An 18,931-nucleotide genomic window follows, 5' to 3' on the forward strand; every position below is an offset into this window, starting at 1 on the left:
AATTTCCAGAGGCACCGGAGTCCAAGCAGGCCACGGCTGAAAGGGAGGAGTTGGCTGAAGAAGAAATCCGCACGGGTACCGTGAGACGTGGAGGAGCAGACTTGGAACCAAGAGACGCCACACCCACGTGAGCTGGGTGCGTGCGTTTCCCAGGCGTGGAGGACGGATAGGGCAATCCACCAAGAAATGCTCGGTACTGGCACAGTAAAGACAGAGATTTTCTTCCCTACGGCGATTCCTCTCTTCCTGGGTCAGGCGAGACTTATCCACTTGCATGGCCTCCTCGGCAGGAGGCCCAGGCGTAGATTGCAACGGATACTGTGGGAGAGGTGCCCAGAGATCTAAGTCTTTTTCCTGGCGGAGCTCTTGGTGTCGCTCAGAAAAACGCATGTCAATGCGGGTAGCTAGATGGATGAGTTCTTGCAGATTGGCAGGAATCTCTCGTGCGGCCAGCACATCCTTGATGCGACTGGATAGGCCTTTTTTAAAGGTCGCGCAGAGAGCCTCGTTATTCCATGATAACTCGGAAGCAAGAGTACGAAATTGGATGGCGTACTCGCCCACTGAAGAATTACCCTGGACCAGGTTCAACAGGGCAGTCTCGGCAGAAGAAGCTCGGGCTGGCTCCTCGAAGACACTCCGGAGTTCAGTGAAGAAGGCCTGGACTGTGGCTGTGGCAGGATCATTGCGGTCCCAGAGCGGTGTGGCCCAAGACAATGCCTTTCCTGAAAGAAGGCTTACTACGAACGCCACCTTAGACCGTTCTGAAGGAAACAAGTCCGACAACATCTCCATATGCAGGGAACACTGAGACAAAAATCCACGGCAGAGTTTAGAGTCCCCATCAAATTTGTCCGGCAGGGACAAGCGGAGGTTAGGAGCGGCCACTCGCTGCGGAGGAGGTGCAGGAGCTGGCGGAGGAGATGGTTGCTGCTGTAGCAGAGGCAGAAGTTGCTGTAACATGGCGGTCAACTGCGACAGCTGCTGTCCTTGTTGGGCAATCTGCTGCGATTGCTGAGCGACCACCGTGGGAAGATCAGCGAGACTTGGCAGCGGCACCTCAGCGGGATCCATGGCCGGATCTACTGTCACGATTCGGCTTCCAGGTAGTGGATCCTCTGTGTCAGCGAGGGATTGGCGTGGACCGTGCTAGTGGACCGGTTCTAAGAGGCTACTGGTTTTCACCAGAGCCCGCCGCAAAGCGGGATGGTCTTGCTGCGGCAGTAGCAACCAGGTCGTATCCACTAGCAACGGCTCTACCTCGCTGACTGCTGAGAAGGCGTGGGACAGAAGGACTAGGCAGAGGCAAGGTCAGACGTAGCAGAAGGTCGGGGGCAGGCGGCAAGGTTCGTAGTCAGGATGGGTAGCAGAAGTTCAGGAACACAGGCTTTGGACACACTAAACGCTTTCACTGGCACAAGGCAACAAGATCCGGCAAGGGAGTGCAAGGGAGGAGACCAGATATAGCCAGGGAGCAGGTGGAAGCCAATTAAGCTAATTGGGCCAGGCACCAATCATTGGTGCACTGGCCCTTTAAGTCTCAGAGAGCTGGCGCGCGCGCGCCCTAGAGAGCGGAGCCGCGCGCGCCAGCACATGACAGCAGGGGACCGGGACGGGTAAGTGACCTGGGATGCGATTCGCGAGCGGGCGCGTCCCGCTGTGCGAATCGCATCCCCAACGGCCAAGACAGTGCAGCGCTCCCGGTCAGCGGGACTGACCGGGGCGCTGCAGGGAGAAAGACGCCGTGAGCGCTCCGGGGAGGAGCGGGGACCCGGAGCGCTAGGCGTAACAGACGTGCATTGTATAGTAGTAGTTGGCATCCTGGTATAACATAGGACCGATCAGTACTATCGGCCATCGTCTTGTACAGTCAGACTATGCAGATTCCCTTAAATTTAAAAAAAAATGTTTTTGGATAGTGCTCAGATCCCAACTGATCAAAACTTTTGACATGTCTCTAGAGCAGTGTTTCCCAACCAGGGTGCCTCCAGCTGGTATAAAGCTACAACTCCCAGCATGCCCGGACATCCTTTGGCTGTCCGGGCATGTTGGGAGTTGTAGTTTTAAACCAGCTGGAGGAACCCTGGTTGGGAGACACTGCTCTAGTGCACAACGAAAGTTTAGATAATTACATTTTTATTGTAATTATTGTTTTGTTCCAATTTTTAGGACCTTCGATCTGCAGTGAAAAAAATATGCAAATTTATGGGCGTGAACCTCGAAGAGAAAGCCATCGACACCGTGGTGGAAAGAGCAACTTTCAAGAACATGAAACGCGATCCTCTCGCTAATTATGAATTTATGCCCAATGAGATTTTAGACAAAACTAAAGGAAATTTTCTACGTAAAGGTAAAGTACATGTAAAGGAGTACCCTGGCGAAAATGTATTTATCCCCTATCCACAAATTAGGATTTAGGGGTAGGACCCCCCGCAATCAGCTATTTATCCCCCTATCCTGTGGAAAAGTTATAAATAAATTTTCGCCAGAGATCTCCTTTAAAGGGATAACCTAGTTTATAAAATAAGAAAGAAAACCTTTTTTCCCCTTTAAAGGGGTACTCTGTCCCTAATACATCTTATCCCCTATCCAAAGGATAGGGGATAGTTGTCTGACCGCAGGGGTCCTGCCTCTGAAGACCCCCACAATCTTACATTCAGCACCCACCTCGGGGAGCTGCACGCTCTGCAGTGTGCCGTGTGACGACCACGAGGCCGGAGTATCGTGACATCACAACTCTGCCCCTTCTGGGATCTGCAGCGTTTAGCTCACTGACGGACCCCCGGGATCTTGGCTGGAGCACCCTGCTGTCATTAATGCACAGAGCAAACTCGCAGCAAACACAGGGGCGGAGCATCATGACGTGCTCTGCCCCTCGTTAACACATGAATTAACACATGTGGAATTATATACATAACAAAAAAGTGTGAAAATATGTCATATTCTAGGTTCTAGCCACCTTTTGCTTTAATTACAGCTTTGCACACTCATAGCATTCTCTTGTTGAGCTTCAAGAGGTAGTCACCTGAAATGGTTTTCACTTCACAGGTGTGCTGGTGTGGAGGAGGAGGTGTGATGGTGTGGAGGAGGAGGTGTGCTGGTGTGGAGGAGGAGGAGGTGTGCTGGTGTGGAGGAGGAGGAGGTGTGATGGTGTGGAGGAGGAGGAGGTGTGATGGTGTGGAGGAGGAGGAGGTGTGATGGTGTGGAGGAGGAGGAGGTGTGATGGTGTGGAGGAGGAGGTGTGCTGGTGTGGAGGAGGAGGAGGTGTGATGGTGTGGAGGAGGAGGTATGATGTGTGGGGGAGGAGGTGTGATGTGTGGGGGAGGAGGTGTGCTGATGTGGAGGAGGAGGTGTGATGTGTGGAGGAGGAGGTGTGATGGTGTGGAGGAGGAGGTGTGATGTGTGGAGGAGGAGGTGTGATGTGTGGAGGAGGAGGTGTGATAGTGTGGAGGAGGAGGTGTGATGATGTGGAGGAGGAGGTGTGATGGTGTGGAGGAGGTGTGATGGTGTGGAGGAGGAGGTGTGATGGTGTGGAGGAGGAGGTGTGATGGTGTGGAGGAGGAGGTGTGATGGTGTGGAGGAGGAGGTGTGATGATGTGGGGGGGGGGGGCGCTTTGCTGGTGACACTGTTGGGGATTTATTCTGAAGGCATACTGACCCAGTATGGCTACCACAGCATCTGGCAGCGGCTGCTATTCCATCCAGTTTGCGTTTAGTTGGACCAACAGGACAATGACCCCAAACCCCTCCAGGCTGTGTAAGGGCTATGTGACCAAGAAGGAGAGTGATGGGTGCGGCCCCAGATGACCTGGCCTCCACAGTCACCGGACCTGAACCCAATCCAGATGGTTTGGGGTGAGCTGGACCGCAGAGTGGAGGCAAAAAGGGCCAACAGGTGCTAAGCATCATGGGAACTCCTTCAAGACTGTTGGAGACCATCTCAGGTGACTACAGCTCATCCAGAGAATCCAAGAGTGCGAAGCAGGAATCAAAGCAAAAGGAGCTAGAACCGAGAATATGACAGATTCTCACACTTATTGTTATGTATATAATTCCACATGTGATAATTCATAGTTTTCAGTGTGAATGTACAATTTTCATAGTCATGAAAATAAAGAAAACTCTGAATAAGAAGGTGTCCAAACTTTTGGTCTGTACTGTAAATATATTATATATATATATACATATATATATATATATATATATATATATATATATATATATATATATATACTCTAGTATAAGCCGAGTTTTTCAGCACGATTTTTCGTGCTGAAAACACCCCCCTCGGCTTATACTCGAGGGAACTCCCCCATCCGCAGTGGTCTTCAACCTGCGGACCTCCAGAGGTTTCAAAACTACAACTCCCAGCAAGCCCATGCAGCCATCGGCTGTCCGGGCTTGCTGGGAGTTGTAGTTTTGAAACCTCCGGAGGTCCGCAGGTTGAAGACCACTGCGGCCTTCGACATCATCCAGCCCCCTCTCACCCCCTTTAGTTCTGTACAGTACTCACCTCCGCTCGGCGCTGGTCCGGTCCTGCAGGGCTGTCCGGAGAGGAGGTGGTCCGGTGGGATAGTGGTTCCGGGCTGCTATCTTCACCGGGGAGGCCTCTTCTAAGCGCTTCCGGCCCAGCCTCAGAATAGTCACGTTGCCTTGACAACGACGCAGAGGTGCGTTCATTGCCAACGTACTTCTGCGTCATTGTCAAGGCAACGCCTCTATTCCGGGCCGGAAGTGCGGAGAAGAGGCGCCCCCGGTGAAGATAGCAGCCCGGAACCACTATTCCACCGGACCACCTCCTCTCCGGACAGCCCTGCAGGACCGGACCAGCGCCGAGCGGAGGTGAGTACTCAGAACTAAAGGGGGTGAGAGGGGGCTGGATGATGTCGAAGGCCGCAGTGGTTTTCAACCTTCGGACCTCCGGAGGTTTCAAAACTACAACTCCCAGCTTGCTGGGAGTTGTAGTTTTGAAACCTCTGGAGGTCCGCAGGTTGAAGACCACTGAGGGCGAATGATGAGAAGAGGATGATGAAGGGGGGGGGATGATGACAAGAGGATGATGAAGGGGGGGGTGGGATGATGAAGGGGGGATGTGTGGGATGATGACAAGGGGATGATGAAGGGGGGATGGGTGGGATGATGACAAGGGGATGATGAAGGGGGATGTGTGGGATGATAAGGGGATGATGAAGGGGGGATGTGTGGGATGATGAAAAGGGGATGATGATAAGGATGTTAATGACGGGTCTGGATGATGACAGGGGGGGATGATGTATTTCCCACCCTGGGCTTATACTCGAGTCAATAACTTTTCCTGGGATTTTGGGTTGAAATTAGGGGTCTCGGCTTATACTCGTGTGTATATATATATATATATGTATATATATATATATATATATATATATATATATATATATATATATATATATATATATATACACACACACACACACAACTTTATGTATGTGTGTATGTATGCTCCAGCATAACTTCTGACAATCTTTGCAGTCCTGGAGTAAAACAGTGGAGCCCGGACTGTTAAATTATACTTTGCCATGACTTTGATATGGCAGCGGGATGGTCAAAATTCCCAAATAATCTCCGCAGCCCTAGAGAAACACGGTCAAGAGATGTACTGAAAGTCCCATGCAAGTCTATGGGACTTCTGGTACATCTCCTGATCACATTACTCTCAGGCTGCTAAAATAAGTGATGTCATTACAAAGTACATTTGGTGATGCAAAAAACAAGCCCTTATATGGGTCTGTAGGGGCAAACTTGAAAGCATTATGATTTTTTGAAGGGGAGGAGGTAAAAACGAAAGTGCAAAAAAGAAAATTGGCCTCGTGCTTAAGGCCCAAAAATTTTTCTTAACATGTTTTATTTTTTTATTAAATGTTTAGTTGAACATCACCCTATTCAGACCAATATAACATTTACAATTTTTTTTTTTTGCCATTTTAGTTTTGATGACCTGATTCTGACGACCAAGAATCAGCAATTCTTTTTTCTCAATTCGCTCTTTAATGCTGTTCCCCATATGGGATCAATATTGTTATATTTTACTAGGTCAAACTATTTAGCATATGGCAGTAAAAAAAAACTATAATATATTTGTTTAATTTTAGTTAAAAAATAGGAAAAGGGGGTGATACACTGAACATAGACTCACTAGCTCTGCCATTGTATATATTCTTTACCAGGAACGGTTGGCGACTGGAAAAATATAATGACGGTGGCGCAAAGTGAGAAGATTGATGAAATTTACAAGGAGAAGATGGGAGATCTGCCAATCAACTTCTTGTGGGATCTCAATGAAGAAACTGCCTCCTAGAGTTCTGTTATCTTCATAACAACCATGGGTGGGTGGACTCTGATAGGAAAGACCCCTGTGCTGGACCTGTGTCTAAGCCCCATTCCTCTAATGGCAACACAGCTAAAAAAAAAAAAAAAAATCTCTTTTTTTTTTTTTTTAAATCTCCCTTAGCGGAGACCTCCCAATAGGGGACACATCCCAGTAGTGGACAGTTTTTAATTCCCTGCCAGAGTCAGGTTTTGTAGTGTCTTTTTCTGCTCCATGTCTGAGCTGGAGTTTATTTAGTAGTTTTTTTTTTTTTCATGTGATGCGACTTTTTTTGCGTCTTTCACACTTGATAAATCTCTGACCACTGCAAGTCAAAAATCACTTTTTGCTTTGGTAATTAAGGTTTTTTTTTTTGTGTGTTTTTTTGCTTAGGGCACTGCACAATCAAAAAGTTGCACAAAAAATAGAGTAGTCGCACAGGTGACTCATTTGCTACAATTTTAATCAAAAAACAAACAAAAAACTACTAAATGCTTTGATAAATGTCCCCCATACTGTTTATAATAAATATGTTGCTATTGTATTGTTACAAGTGTATTAAAAGTTTTAAAATGCTAGAATAATACTGGTCCATATTAATTATTTTTATTATCAAAAATGGAGGCGCTTACTACTGACTCTGCACAATCTCAATAGCGTCTGTAGCACCTGTGCAGATCCTACTATCGGGCGCTGTCACGTGATCTAAACCACGTGACCTAATCACATGATCGTGTCATCCGTCACCCAGGTTACAACTGACGCCATGAGTTATCAGTGCAGCCTGGGAGCCGAGGAGACGATCACCAGCAGAACAGTGCAAAGGAGAGAGTGGTCACTGCTAGGCTATTCTATCTATCTATCTATCTATCTATCTATCTATCAACAGAAGAATACAGCAGCACACTGCTAGCACAAAGATATAGATGATACATGAGTATATAGATAAAACATGAGTATATAGATAGAACATGAAAAGCTATACAGCTGTAATGCAATAAATGAAGATATGAAAATATGAGGTACTTAGCTTGCAAATTTGGCGCCAAATAGCGTGGACCGTCCCACCACGGTAAGGTGACCTCATTCTGGGACGGACCCTACACTGTGTATATGCCTCTGTGTGAACAGCACAGCAGGCATGCAAGGTCTGAAACATCCAAGGCACCTTATATACAACTAATAGAGGTGGGTGGGGTGCAGGAGCCAACATGGAGGTAGCCACTCCCCCGTATGTGTAATACAACCAAAGGATAAATTGGCCAGCACTATTGATCCAAACTATTGTGAAAACCTGGCTTGCAGGTGCAGGCTGCTGGGGCTAAATATACAGCAACAGGAGAATACAGCAGCACACTGCTAGCACAAAGATATAGATGAAACATGAGTATATAGATAAAACATGAGTATATAGATAGAAAAGAAAAAGCTATACAGCTGTAATGCAATAAATGAAGATATGAGACTATGAAAATATGAGGTACTTAGCTTGCAAATTTGGCGCCAAATAGCGTGGACCGTCCCAGAATGAGGTCACCTTACCGTGGTGGGACGGTCCACGCTATTTGGCACCAAATTTGCAAGCTAAGTACCTCATATTTTCATAGTCTCATATCTTCATTTATTGGTGCTGGCCAATTTATCCTTTGGTTGTATCTATCTATCTATCTATCTATATATAAAACTCAATGGCCCTCATTTACTATTGCAAACCCAACATGTTTTGTCGGGTTGTGCGCCAGATTCTGTTGCATTGTGCCAGAAATTCTGTCTGCGCCACACTTTGCGCCAGAATTTGCGCCAGAATTGAAAAAACCCTGACTAACTCTCCATTTGGCTAAAGAAAAAAAAGTGGAAAAAGGGGTGTGGTTGCTGGAAAAGGGGGCATGGTCTCCAAAAAGGGGCATGTTCCTGACATTTTCACAAAAACCCAACATATTTACTAAGGTTTCCACAGAAAATGTGGTGGATTTGAGCTGAGGAAAACCTGACAGATCAGAGCAGGTGTAAAAACAAAGCTAAATTTAGGAAAAGTGGAAAATGTAGGGAAACCTTAGTAAATATCGTGGAAAATAAACTGTAGGGAATTAAAATCCACAAAGAAACCTACACAACACTCTTAGTAAATGAGGGCCAATGTGTGTGTGTATATATTCCACAAAAACGTCCAAACGGCTAAAGATATTAATATGAAACTTGGTCACATGTTACTTATATGTCAACAACAAACATAGGATATGTGATTTAACCCTTACCCACCCCAATTTGCCAGGGTCGGGGGTTTAAAGTCCCATACAAGTCTATGGGAAATATATGTTACTGCATAACTTCCAAACGACTTGAGATATTTCGATAATTCTTGGTCACATGTTACGTATATGTCCACTTAAAATATAGGATAGTTAATTTAACCCTTTACTACCCCCAATTGTGAGGGTCGGGGTTTTTGTTTAAAGTCCCATGCAAATCAATCGGAAATGTATGTTCCCGCATAACTTCAGTACGGTTGGAGATATTTCAATACCTGGTACACATATTACGGGTCGGGATATGAGGTCGGGATAGGAGGTCAGGATAGGTCGAGATAGGAGGTCGAGATAGGAGGTCGGGATAGGAGGTCGGGATAGGAGGTCGGGATAGGAGGACGGGATAGGAGGACGGGATAGGAGGACGGGATAGGAGGACGGGATAGGAGGTCTGGATAGGACATCGGGATAGGACGATGGCCATTTTGAAGTTGGCCATTTTTAATTCAACTTTTGTTTTTTCAATAGAAAGAGGGTCATGTGACATATCAAATTTATTGGTAATTTCACAAGAAAAACAACGATGTGCTTGGTTTTATTGTAACTTTATTCTTTCATGAGTTATTTACAAGTTTCTGACCACTTATAAAATGTGTTCAATGTGCTGCCCATTGTGTTGGATTGTCAATGCAACCCTCTTCTCCCACTGTTCACACACTGATAGCAACACCGCAGGAGAAATGCTAGCGCAGGCTTCCAGTATCCATATACACTGTTATATACTACTATATACACCGCAGGAGAAATGCTAGCACAGGCTTCCAGTATCCATATACACTGTTATATACTACTATATACACCGCAGGAGAAATGCTAGCACAGGCTTCCAGTATCCATATACACTGCTATATACTACTATATACACCGCAGGAGAAATGCTAGCACAGGCTTCCAGTATCCATATACACTGCTATATACTACTATATACACCGCAGGAGAAATGCTAGCACAGGCTTCCAGTATCCATATACACTGCTATATACTACTATATACACCGCAGGAGAAATGCTAGCACAGGCTTCCAGTATCCATATACACTGCTATATACTACTATATACACCGCAGGAGAAATGCTAGCACAGGCTTCCAGTATCCATATACACTGCTATATACTACTATATACACCGCAGGAGAAATGCTAGCACAGGCTTCCAGTATCCGTATACACTGCTATATACTACTATATACACTGCAGGAGAAATGCTAGCACAGGCTTCCAGTATCCGTATACACTGCTATATACTACTATATACACCGCAGGAGAAATGCTAGCACAGGCTTCCAGTATCCGTATACACTGCTATATACTACTATATACACTGCAGGAGAAATGCTAGCACAGGCTTCCAGTATCCATATACAATGCTATATACTACTATATACACCGCAATAAATGAGCCCTCATATAGCTCTGTATGCGGACAAATACAAATACAAACTACATACAAATTTTGGTGCATGTAGTTATCATTTTTACCTAAAAGTTGTCACGATGCCGGCTGGCAGGTAGTGGACCCTCTGTGCCAGAGAGGGATTGGCGTGGACCGTGCTAGTGGACCGGTTCTAAGCCACTACTGGTTTTCACCAGAGCCCGCCGCAAAGCGGGATGGTCTTGCTGCGGCGGTAGTGACCAGGTCGTATCCACTAGCAACGGCTCACCTCTCTGGCTGCTGAAGATAGGCGCGGTACAAGGGAGTAGGCAGAAGCAAGGTCGGACGTAGCAGAAGGTCGGGGCAGGCAGCAAGGATCGTAGTCAGGGGCAACGGCAGAAGGTCTGGAAACACTGGCAAGGGACACACAAGGAACGCTTTCACTGGCACTAAGGCAACAAGATCCGGCAAGGGAGTGCAAGGGAAGTGAGGTAATATAGGGAGTGCACAGGTGATAACTCTAATTGGAACCACTGCGCCAATCAGCGGCGCAGTGGCCCTTTAAATCGCAGAGACCCGGCGCGCGCGCGCCCTAGGGAGCGGGGCCGCGCGCGCCGGGACAGAACAGACGGGGAGCGAGTCAGGTAGGAGAGCCGGGGTGCGCATCGCGAGCGGGCGCTACCCGCATCGCGAATCGCATCCCGGCTAGCAGCAGGATCGCAGCGCCCCGGGTCAGAGGACGTGACCGGGGCGCTGCAGCGGAGGAGGTGAAGCGAGCGCTCCGGGGAGGAGCGGGAACCCGGAGCGCTCGGCGTAACAGTACCCCCCCCCTTGGGTCTCCCCCTCTTCTTGGAGCCTGAGAACCTGAGGAGCAGACTTTTGTCAAGGATGTTGTCCTCAGGTTCCCAGGATCTCTCTTCAGGACCACAACCCTCCCAGTCTACTAAAAAAAAATTTTTTCCTCTGACCTTTTTGGCAGCCAAAATCTCCTTGACCGAGAAGACGTCCGAGGAGCCGGAAACAGGAGTGGGAGGAACAGATTTGGGAGAAAAACGGTTGAGGATGAGTGGTTTGAGAAGAGAGACGTGAAAGGCATTAGGGATACGAAGAGAAGGAGGAAGAAGAAGTTTATAAGAGACAGGATTAATTTGACACAGAATTTTGAAAGGACCAAGATAGCGTGGTCCCAACTTGTAGCTAGGGACACGGAAGCGGACATATTTAGCGGAGAGCCATACCTTGTCTCCAGGGGAAAAAACGGGGGGAGCTCTTCTTTTCTTATCCGCGAACCTCTTCATGCGTGAAGAAGCCTGTAAGAGAGAATTTTGGGTCTCTCTCCATATAATGGAAAGGTCACGAGAAATTTCATCCACAGCGGGCAGACCAGAGGGCAAGGGGGTAGGGAGGGGGGGAAGAGGGTGACGGCCGTACACCACGAAAAATGGGGATTTGGAGGAAGATTCAGAGACCCTGAAGTTATACGAGAATTCGGCCCATGGAAGGAGATCTGCCCAGTCATCCTGGCGGGAGGAAACAAAATGTCGCAAATAATCACCCAGGATCTGGTTAATTCTTTCTACTTGTCCATTGGACTGGGGATGATATGCAGAGGAAAAATTTAATTTAATCTTGAGTTGTTTACAGAGAGCTCTCCAGAATTTAGACACGAATTGGACCCCTCTATCCGAGACAATCTGCGTAGGCAACCCGTGAAGACGAAAAATGTGTACAAAAAATTGTTTAGCCAACTGAGGCGCAGAAGGAAGACCAGGAAGAGGAATGAAATGTGCCATTTTGGAGAATCGATCAACGACCACCCAAATAACGGTGTTGCCACGGGAAGGGGGTAAATCAGTAATAAAATCCATACCAATCAGAGACCAAGGCTGTTCGGGGACAGGCAGAGGATGAAGAAAACCAGCGGGCTTCTGGCGAGGAGTCTTATCCCGGGCACAGATAGTGCAGGCTCGCACAAAGTCCCCAACATCCGTCTCCAGAGTTGGCCACCAATAGAAGCGGGAGATGAGTTGCACAGATTTCTTGATGCCCGCATGACCTGCGAGATGGGAGGAGTGACCCCATTTGAGGATTCCGAGGCGTTGGCGTGGAGAAACAAAGGTCTTTCCTGGAGGAGTCTGTCTGATGGAGGCAGGAGAAGTGGAGATCAGGCAGTCAGGTGGAATGATGTGTTGCGGAGGGAGATCAACTTCTGAGGCATCCGAGGAACGAGAGAGAGCATCGGCTCTAATGTTCTTATCGGCAGGACGAAAGTGAATCTCAAAATTAAATCGGGCAAAGAACAGAGACCACCGGGCCTGGCGAGGATTCAGCCGTTGGGCCGACTGGAGGTAGGAGAGGTTCTTGTGGTCGGTGTAGATAATAACAGGAAATCTTGATCCCTCCAGCAGATGCCTCCATTCCTCAAGTGCTAATTTAATGGCTAGAAGTTCTCGATCCCCGATGGAGTAGTTCCTCTCCGCTGGAGAGAAGGTCCTAGAGAAAAAACCACAAGTGACAGCATGCCCGGAAGGATTTTTTTGTAGAAGAACAGCTCCAGCTCCTACTGAGGAGGCATCAACCTCCAATAGGAAGGGTTTGGAAGGGTCAGGTCTGGAGAGCACGGGAGCCGAAGAAAAGGCAGACTTGAGTTGTTTAAAGGAGTCTTCTGCTTGAGGAGGCCAGGACTTGGGATCAGCATTTTTCTTGGTTAAAGCCACGATAGGAGCCACAATGGTAGAAAAATGTGGAATAAATTGCCTGTAATAATTGGCGAACCCCAAAAAGCGTTGGATAGCACGGAGTCCGGAGGGACGTGGCCAATTTAAGACGGCAGAGAGTTTGTCTGGATCCATCTGTAGTCCCTGGCCAGAGACCAAATATCCTAGAAAAGGAAGAGATTGGCATTCAAACAGACATTTCTCAATTTTGGCATAGAGTTGGTTGTCACGAAGTCTCTGAAGAACCATACGGACATGCCGGCGGTGTTCCTCTAGATTGGCAGAAAAAATTAGGATATCGTCCAGATATACCACAACACAGGAGTATAATAGATCACGAAAAATTTCATTGACAAAGTCTTGGAAGACGGCAGGGGCATTGCACAGTCCAAAGGGCATGACCAGATACTCAAAGTGTCCATCTCTGGTGTTAAATGCCGTTTTCCACTCGTCCCCCTCTCTGATGCGGATGAGGTTATAGGCGCCTCTTAAGTCCAATTTAGTGAAGATGTGGGCACCTTGGAGGCGATCAAAGAGTTCAGAGATGAGGGGTAAGGGGTAGCGGTTCTTAACCGTGATTTTATTAAGACCGCGGTAGTCAATGCAAGGACGTAGGGAGCCATCTTTTTTGGAGACAAAGAAAAATCCGGCTCCGGCAGGAGAGGAGGATTTACGGATAAAGCCCCTTTTTAGATTCTCCTGGACGTATTCGGACATGGCAAGAGTCTCTGGGGCAGAGAGAGGATAAATTCTGCCCCGGGGTGGAGTAGTACCCGGGAGGAGGTCGATAGGGCAATCATAAGGCCTGTGAGGAGGTAGAGTCTCAGCTTGTTTTTTGCAGAAAACATCCGCGAAGTCCATATAGGCCTTGGGGAGACCGGTTACTGGAGGAACCACAGAGTTACGGCAAGGGTTACTGGGAACCGGTTTTAGACAGTTCTTGGAACAAGAGGACCCCCAACTCTTGATCTCCCCAGTGGACCAATCCAGGGTTGGGGAATGAAGTTGAAGCCAGGGAAGTCCAAGGAGAATCTCCGAGGTGCAATTGAGGAGGACCAAAAGTTCAATCCTCTCATGATGAGATCCGATGCTCATAAGAAGGGGCTCCGTGCGGAAACGTATGGTACAGTCCAATCTTTCATTATTTACACAATTGATGTAGAGGGGTCTGGCGAGACTGGTCACTGGGATGTTGAACCTGTTGACGAGAGAGGCCAAAATAAAATTTCCTGCAGAACCAGAGTCCAAGAAGGCCACTGTAGAGAAGGAGAAGGCAGAAGCAGACATCCGCACAGGCACAGTAAGACGTGGAGAAGCAGAGTAGACATCAAGGACTGTCTCAGCTTTGTGCGGAGTCAGCGTACGTCTTTCCAGGCGGGGAGGACGGATAGGACAATCCCTCAGGAAGTGTTCGGTACTAGCACAGTACAGGCAGAGGTTCTCCATACGGCGTCGTGTCCTCTCTTGAGGTGTCAGGCGAGACCGGTCGACCTGCATAGCCTCCACGGCGGGAGGCACAGGAACAGATTGCAGGGGACCAGAGGAGAGAGGAGCCGAGGAGACGAAACGCCTCGTGCGAACAGAGTCCATATCTTGGCGGAGTTCCTGACGCCTTTCAGAAAAACGCATGTCAATGCGAGTGGCTAGGTGAATAAGTTCATGTAGATTAGCAGGAATTTCTCGTGCGGCCAGAACATCTTTAATGTTGCTGGATAAGCCTTTTTTGAAGGTCGCGCAGAGGGCCTCATTATTCCAGGACAATTCTGAAGCAAGTGTACGGAATTGTACGGCATACTCGCCAACGGAAGAATTACCCTGGACCAGGTTCAACAGGGCAGTCTCAGCAGAAGAGGCTCGGGCAGGTTCCTCAAAGACACTTCGGATTTCCGAGAAGAAGGAGTGTACTGAGGCAGTGACGGGGTCATTGCGGTCCCAGAGCGGTGTGGCCCATGACAGGGCTTTTCCGGACAGAAGACTGACTACGAGAGCCACCTTAGACCTTTCAGTGGGAAACAGGTCCGACATCATCTCCAGATGCAGGGAACATTGGGAAAGGAAGCCACGGCAAAACTTAGAGTCCCCATCAAACTTATCCGGCAAGGATAAGCGTATCCCAGGAGCGGCCACTCGCTGCGGAGGAGGTGCAGGAGCTGGCGGAGGAGATGACTGCTGAAGCTGTGGTAGCAACTGTTGTAGCATAACGGTCAGTTGAGACAGCTGTTGGCCTTGTTGCGCAATCTGTTGTGACTGCTGGGCGACCACCGTGGTGAGGTCAGCGACAACTGGCAGAGGAACTTCAGCGGGATCCATGGCCGGATCTACTGTCACGATGCCGGCTGGCAGGTAGTGGACCCTCTGTGCCAGAGAGGGATTGGCGTGGACCGTGCTAGTGGACCGGTTCTAAGCCACTACTGGTTTTCACCAGAGCCCGCCGCAAAGCGGGATGGTCTTGCTGCGGCGGTAGTGACCAGGTCGTATCCACTAGCAACGGCTCACCTCTCTGGCTGCTGAAGATAGGCGCGGTACAAGGGAGTAGGCAGAAGCAAGGTCGGACGTAGCAGAAGGTCGGGGCAGGCAGCAAGGATCGTAGTCAGGGGCAACGGCAGAAGGTCTGGAAACACTGGCAAGGGACACACAAGGAACGCTTTCACTGGCACTAAGGCAACAAGATCCGGCAAGGGAGTGCAAGGGAAGTGAGGTAATATAGGGAGTGCACAGGTGATAACTCTAATTGGAACCACTGCGCCAATCAGCGGCGCAGTGGCCCTTTAAATCGCAGAGACCCGGCGCGCGCGCGCCCTAGGGAGCGGGGCCGCGCGCGCCGGGACAGAACAGACGGGGAGCGAGTCAGGTAGGAGAGCCGGGGTGCGCATCGCGAGCGGGCGCTACCCGCATCGCGAATCGCATCCCGGCTAGCAGCAGGATCGCAGCGCCCCGGGTCAGAGGACGTGACCGGGGCGCTGCAGCGGAGGAGGTGAAGCGAGCGCTCCGGGGAGGAGCGGGAACCCGGAGCGCTCGGCGTAACAAAAGTGCACTGTGTAGAAATGGAAGCCCCCCCAAAAGTTACAAAATGGCGTTTTTGTTTATTTTTCAATTTTGCCCCACACATATATATTCTTTGGTTTTGCCGTTGATTTTGTTATGAAATGATTGACGTCATTCCAAAGTACAATTGGTGACACAAAAAGCAAGCCCTTATTTAGGTCTGCAGATTCAAAATTGACAGTGCTGTGATTTTTAGAAGGGGAGGAGGTAAAAACGAAAGAGCAAAAAACGAAAATTGGCCTGGTCCTTAACCCCTTCATGACCCAGCTAGTTTTGGCCTTCATGACCCAGTCCGTTTGGTTCAAATCTGACATGTGGCTCTTTAAGTGGTAATAACTTTAACTGCTTTTACCTGAAAAAAGGATTCAGAGATTGTTTTTTCGAGACATATTGTACTTTATATAAATGGTAAATTTTTGTTGATACATGAAGAGATTTTTTGAAAAAATCTAAAAAATTGTGAAAATTTGTTTTAAACTCTCTACTTGTAAGAGAAATTGTCATGCCAAATAAATGTAGTTATTAATTCACATCCACAAAATGTCTGCTTTATGCCGGCATCATTTGTTAAACATTCTTTTGCTTTTTTATGACATTAGAAGGCTTATATTATTATGAGCATTTTTTCAAATTTTCAACAAAAGTTCAACAATAACATTTTGAATGTGTGTGTGTGCATATATATTATACATATATACACACGTATAATATTTTTTTATTTTTTTATTGTTTTACTTCTGTACAACGGCTCACTCTGCACAAAACATGCAGTAATAGGTTTAGGACACTAGGGGGAACTGTTGTAAAACTAAACAGCTCCTTTACAAAAAAAAAAAAAAGTGAAAGTGAAGAATGCCGGCGGGCACAGTGGGCACAGCGCCAGCAGTTCGGGATGGGTAAGGGACACCGGGGGAAGGGGGACAGGTACAGGACACTGGGGTCTCCTAGCAGAGTAGTGTGTGCGTCCCGATCCCCGTGATCAGGACACACACCGCGCTGTTTAGGATTTTTATGTGCGAAATGCTGCCATCTGCTCGTCAGATTTGACTAGCAGAACAGTATCTGCATGTACATCATAGGTCGGGAAAACCTCCCTGGTCATGACGTACATGTATTTCATGGGTCGGGATGGGGTAAAAGTGTACCTGTCATCAACAAAAACTTTTTATATAATGTAGATACTACCATTATATGTATATTTGTTATATACATTGGTTAAAAAAATGTGTATATTTTTGTCCCTGCAGATATTGCTTGTGTGCAGGGCTCAAGTCCTGCAGAAACTCATGGGAACGGAGTTCCTGCACTTTTTCCACAGCAGGAACGCAGTTCCTATTAATAGGAGTCCTGCAGGACCAGCCCTTAAAGGGTACTCTGCCCCTAGACATCTTATCCCCAATCCAAAGGATAGGGGATACGATGTCTGATTACGGGGGTCCCGCCACTGGGGACCCCTGTGATCTTGGCTGCGGCACCCCAGACATCTGGTGCACACCGCCACTGGGGACCCCTGTGATCTTGGCTGCGGCACCCCAGACATCCGGTGCACATCCCAGCGGCGGGACCCCCACGATCAGACATCTTATCTCCTATCCTTTGGATAGGGGATAAGATGTCTAGGGGTGGCGTACCCCTTTAAAGGGGTACTCCGGTGGTCAACGTGTTTTTCCATTTTTGACTTACCCTATTTGTTTGTTTCATTTCTATTCTTGTTGTTTAGGCGACTCTATTTCTGTTCTTTGTTGTCTTTTTATCCCCCACTTTGTTTTCCTATCTTTGCTTCTATTTCCTGTTTCTTGCTGTGCTGAAAACTACAAATCCCAGCATGTCACATGCCTTGCTGGTTTGGGGCGGCTCCTTTTTTTTGTTTGTTTATTTGTTCTGCCCTTTACCCATCCTACTATTTTCCCGGGTCGGCCCCCTTATACACAGCATACTAATATAATCAGCCTTGGTTGGGATACACCGGTATACACACACACAAAAGGGACTACAACTCCCAGAATGCGTCATTCAGGAGTCTTCAGTCTGTGGTATAACACCAGCATGCTGCCTATGTAGTCTCCTGGGGGTTGTAGTTCACCACACCTCTGTAGGGCATACACCAGTGTTTCCCAACCAGGGTGCCTCCAGGTGTTGCAAAACTACAACTTCCAGCATGCCCTGACAGCCTTTGGGCATGCTAGGAGTTGTAGTTTTGCAACAGCTGGAGGCACACTGGTTGGGAAACACTGGTGTAACAGGATGTGTATGCTGAATAGGCTACAACAGTGTTTCTCAACCAGTGTGCCTCCAGCTGTTGCAAATTTACAAATCCCAGGATGCCCAAAGTCTGTCAGGGCATGCTGGGAGTTGTAGTTTTGCAACACCTGGAGGCACACTGGTTTGTAAACACTAGCATACACACACAACAGGGACTACAACTCCCAGCATGCCCCCCCCCCCACCCCCTTCACATATAGCGGGAGATTTATCAAAACCTGTGCAGAGGAAAACTTGCCCAGTTGTCCATAGCAACCAATCAGATTGCTGCTTTCATTTTTATGATCTGTACACTGAGGACAAGCAGGGCTCTGTACACTGAGGACAAGCAGGGCTCTGTACACTGAGGACAAGCAGGGCTCTGTACACTGAGGACAAGCAGGGCTCTGTACACTGAGGACAAGCAGGGCTCTGTACACTGAGGACAAGCAGGGCTCTGTACACTGAGGACAAGCAGGGCTCTGTACACTAAGGACAAGCAGGGCTCTGTACACTGAGGACAAGCAGGGCTCTGTACACTGAGGACAAGCAGGGCTCTGTACACTGAGGACAAGCAGGGCTCTGTACACTGAGGCTGTGACATGCTATGGGCTCTCACATGAGGATGACTGACAAGCCAGGAGCCTGCACAGAGCCCTGATTGTCCTGTCCTTACTTCCTGTATTTGGACTCCTCATAGAGACACACAATAGCTGCAGGGACAGCATTTTCACACACATAAATATACAAATGTTTTAACCAATGTATATTACAACTATACATATAATTGTATTATCTACATTATTTAAAAAGGTTTTTGTTGACAACAGGTACACTTTAAGGCCAAAATGGGCAGAGTCCTTAAGGGGCCGATCCGGCTGATGCCCGGCATTAACCCTTATGATGCCA

At 48.0% G+C, this 18,931-nt stretch overlaps 2 protein-coding genes across 4 annotated transcripts in view; both read left to right on the forward strand.

Moving 5' to 3' along the window:
• LOC130361132 (amine sulfotransferase-like) overlaps positions 1-7,210 on the forward strand; it is a 74,195-nt gene extending 66,985 nt beyond the window's left edge. For both annotated transcript variants that reach the window (XM_056563744.1, XM_056563745.1), the window contains 2 exons: positions 2,170-2,350; positions 6,204-7,210. In XM_056563744.1, the coding sequence (XP_056419719.1) occupies positions 2,170-2,350; positions 6,204-6,334 (312 nt within the window). In that variant the 3' untranslated portion in view covers positions 6,335-7,210. The remainder of the gene's footprint in view (positions 1-2,169; positions 2,351-6,203) is intronic.
• A 4-nt stretch (positions 7,211-7,214) lies between these two features.
• Positions 7,215-18,931, forward strand: part of LOC130361131 (amine sulfotransferase-like) — a 67,058-nt gene continuing 55,341 nt past the window's right edge. The window contains exon 1 of one of the 2 annotated variants that reach the window (XM_056563743.1): positions 7,215-7,415. The gene's annotated coding sequence lies outside the window, so the exon portion shown is untranslated. Of the gene's footprint in view, positions 7,416-16,620; positions 16,678-18,931 lie in introns of those variants that run through there. The other variant, XM_056563742.1, reaches the window with a different exon arrangement.

Source organism: Hyla sarda, chromosome 3, assembly GCF_029499605.1.
Source record: "Hyla sarda isolate aHylSar1 chromosome 3, aHylSar1.hap1, whole genome shotgun sequence".
Lineage (NCBI taxonomy): Eukaryota > Metazoa > Chordata > Amphibia > Anura > Hylidae > Hyla > Hyla sarda.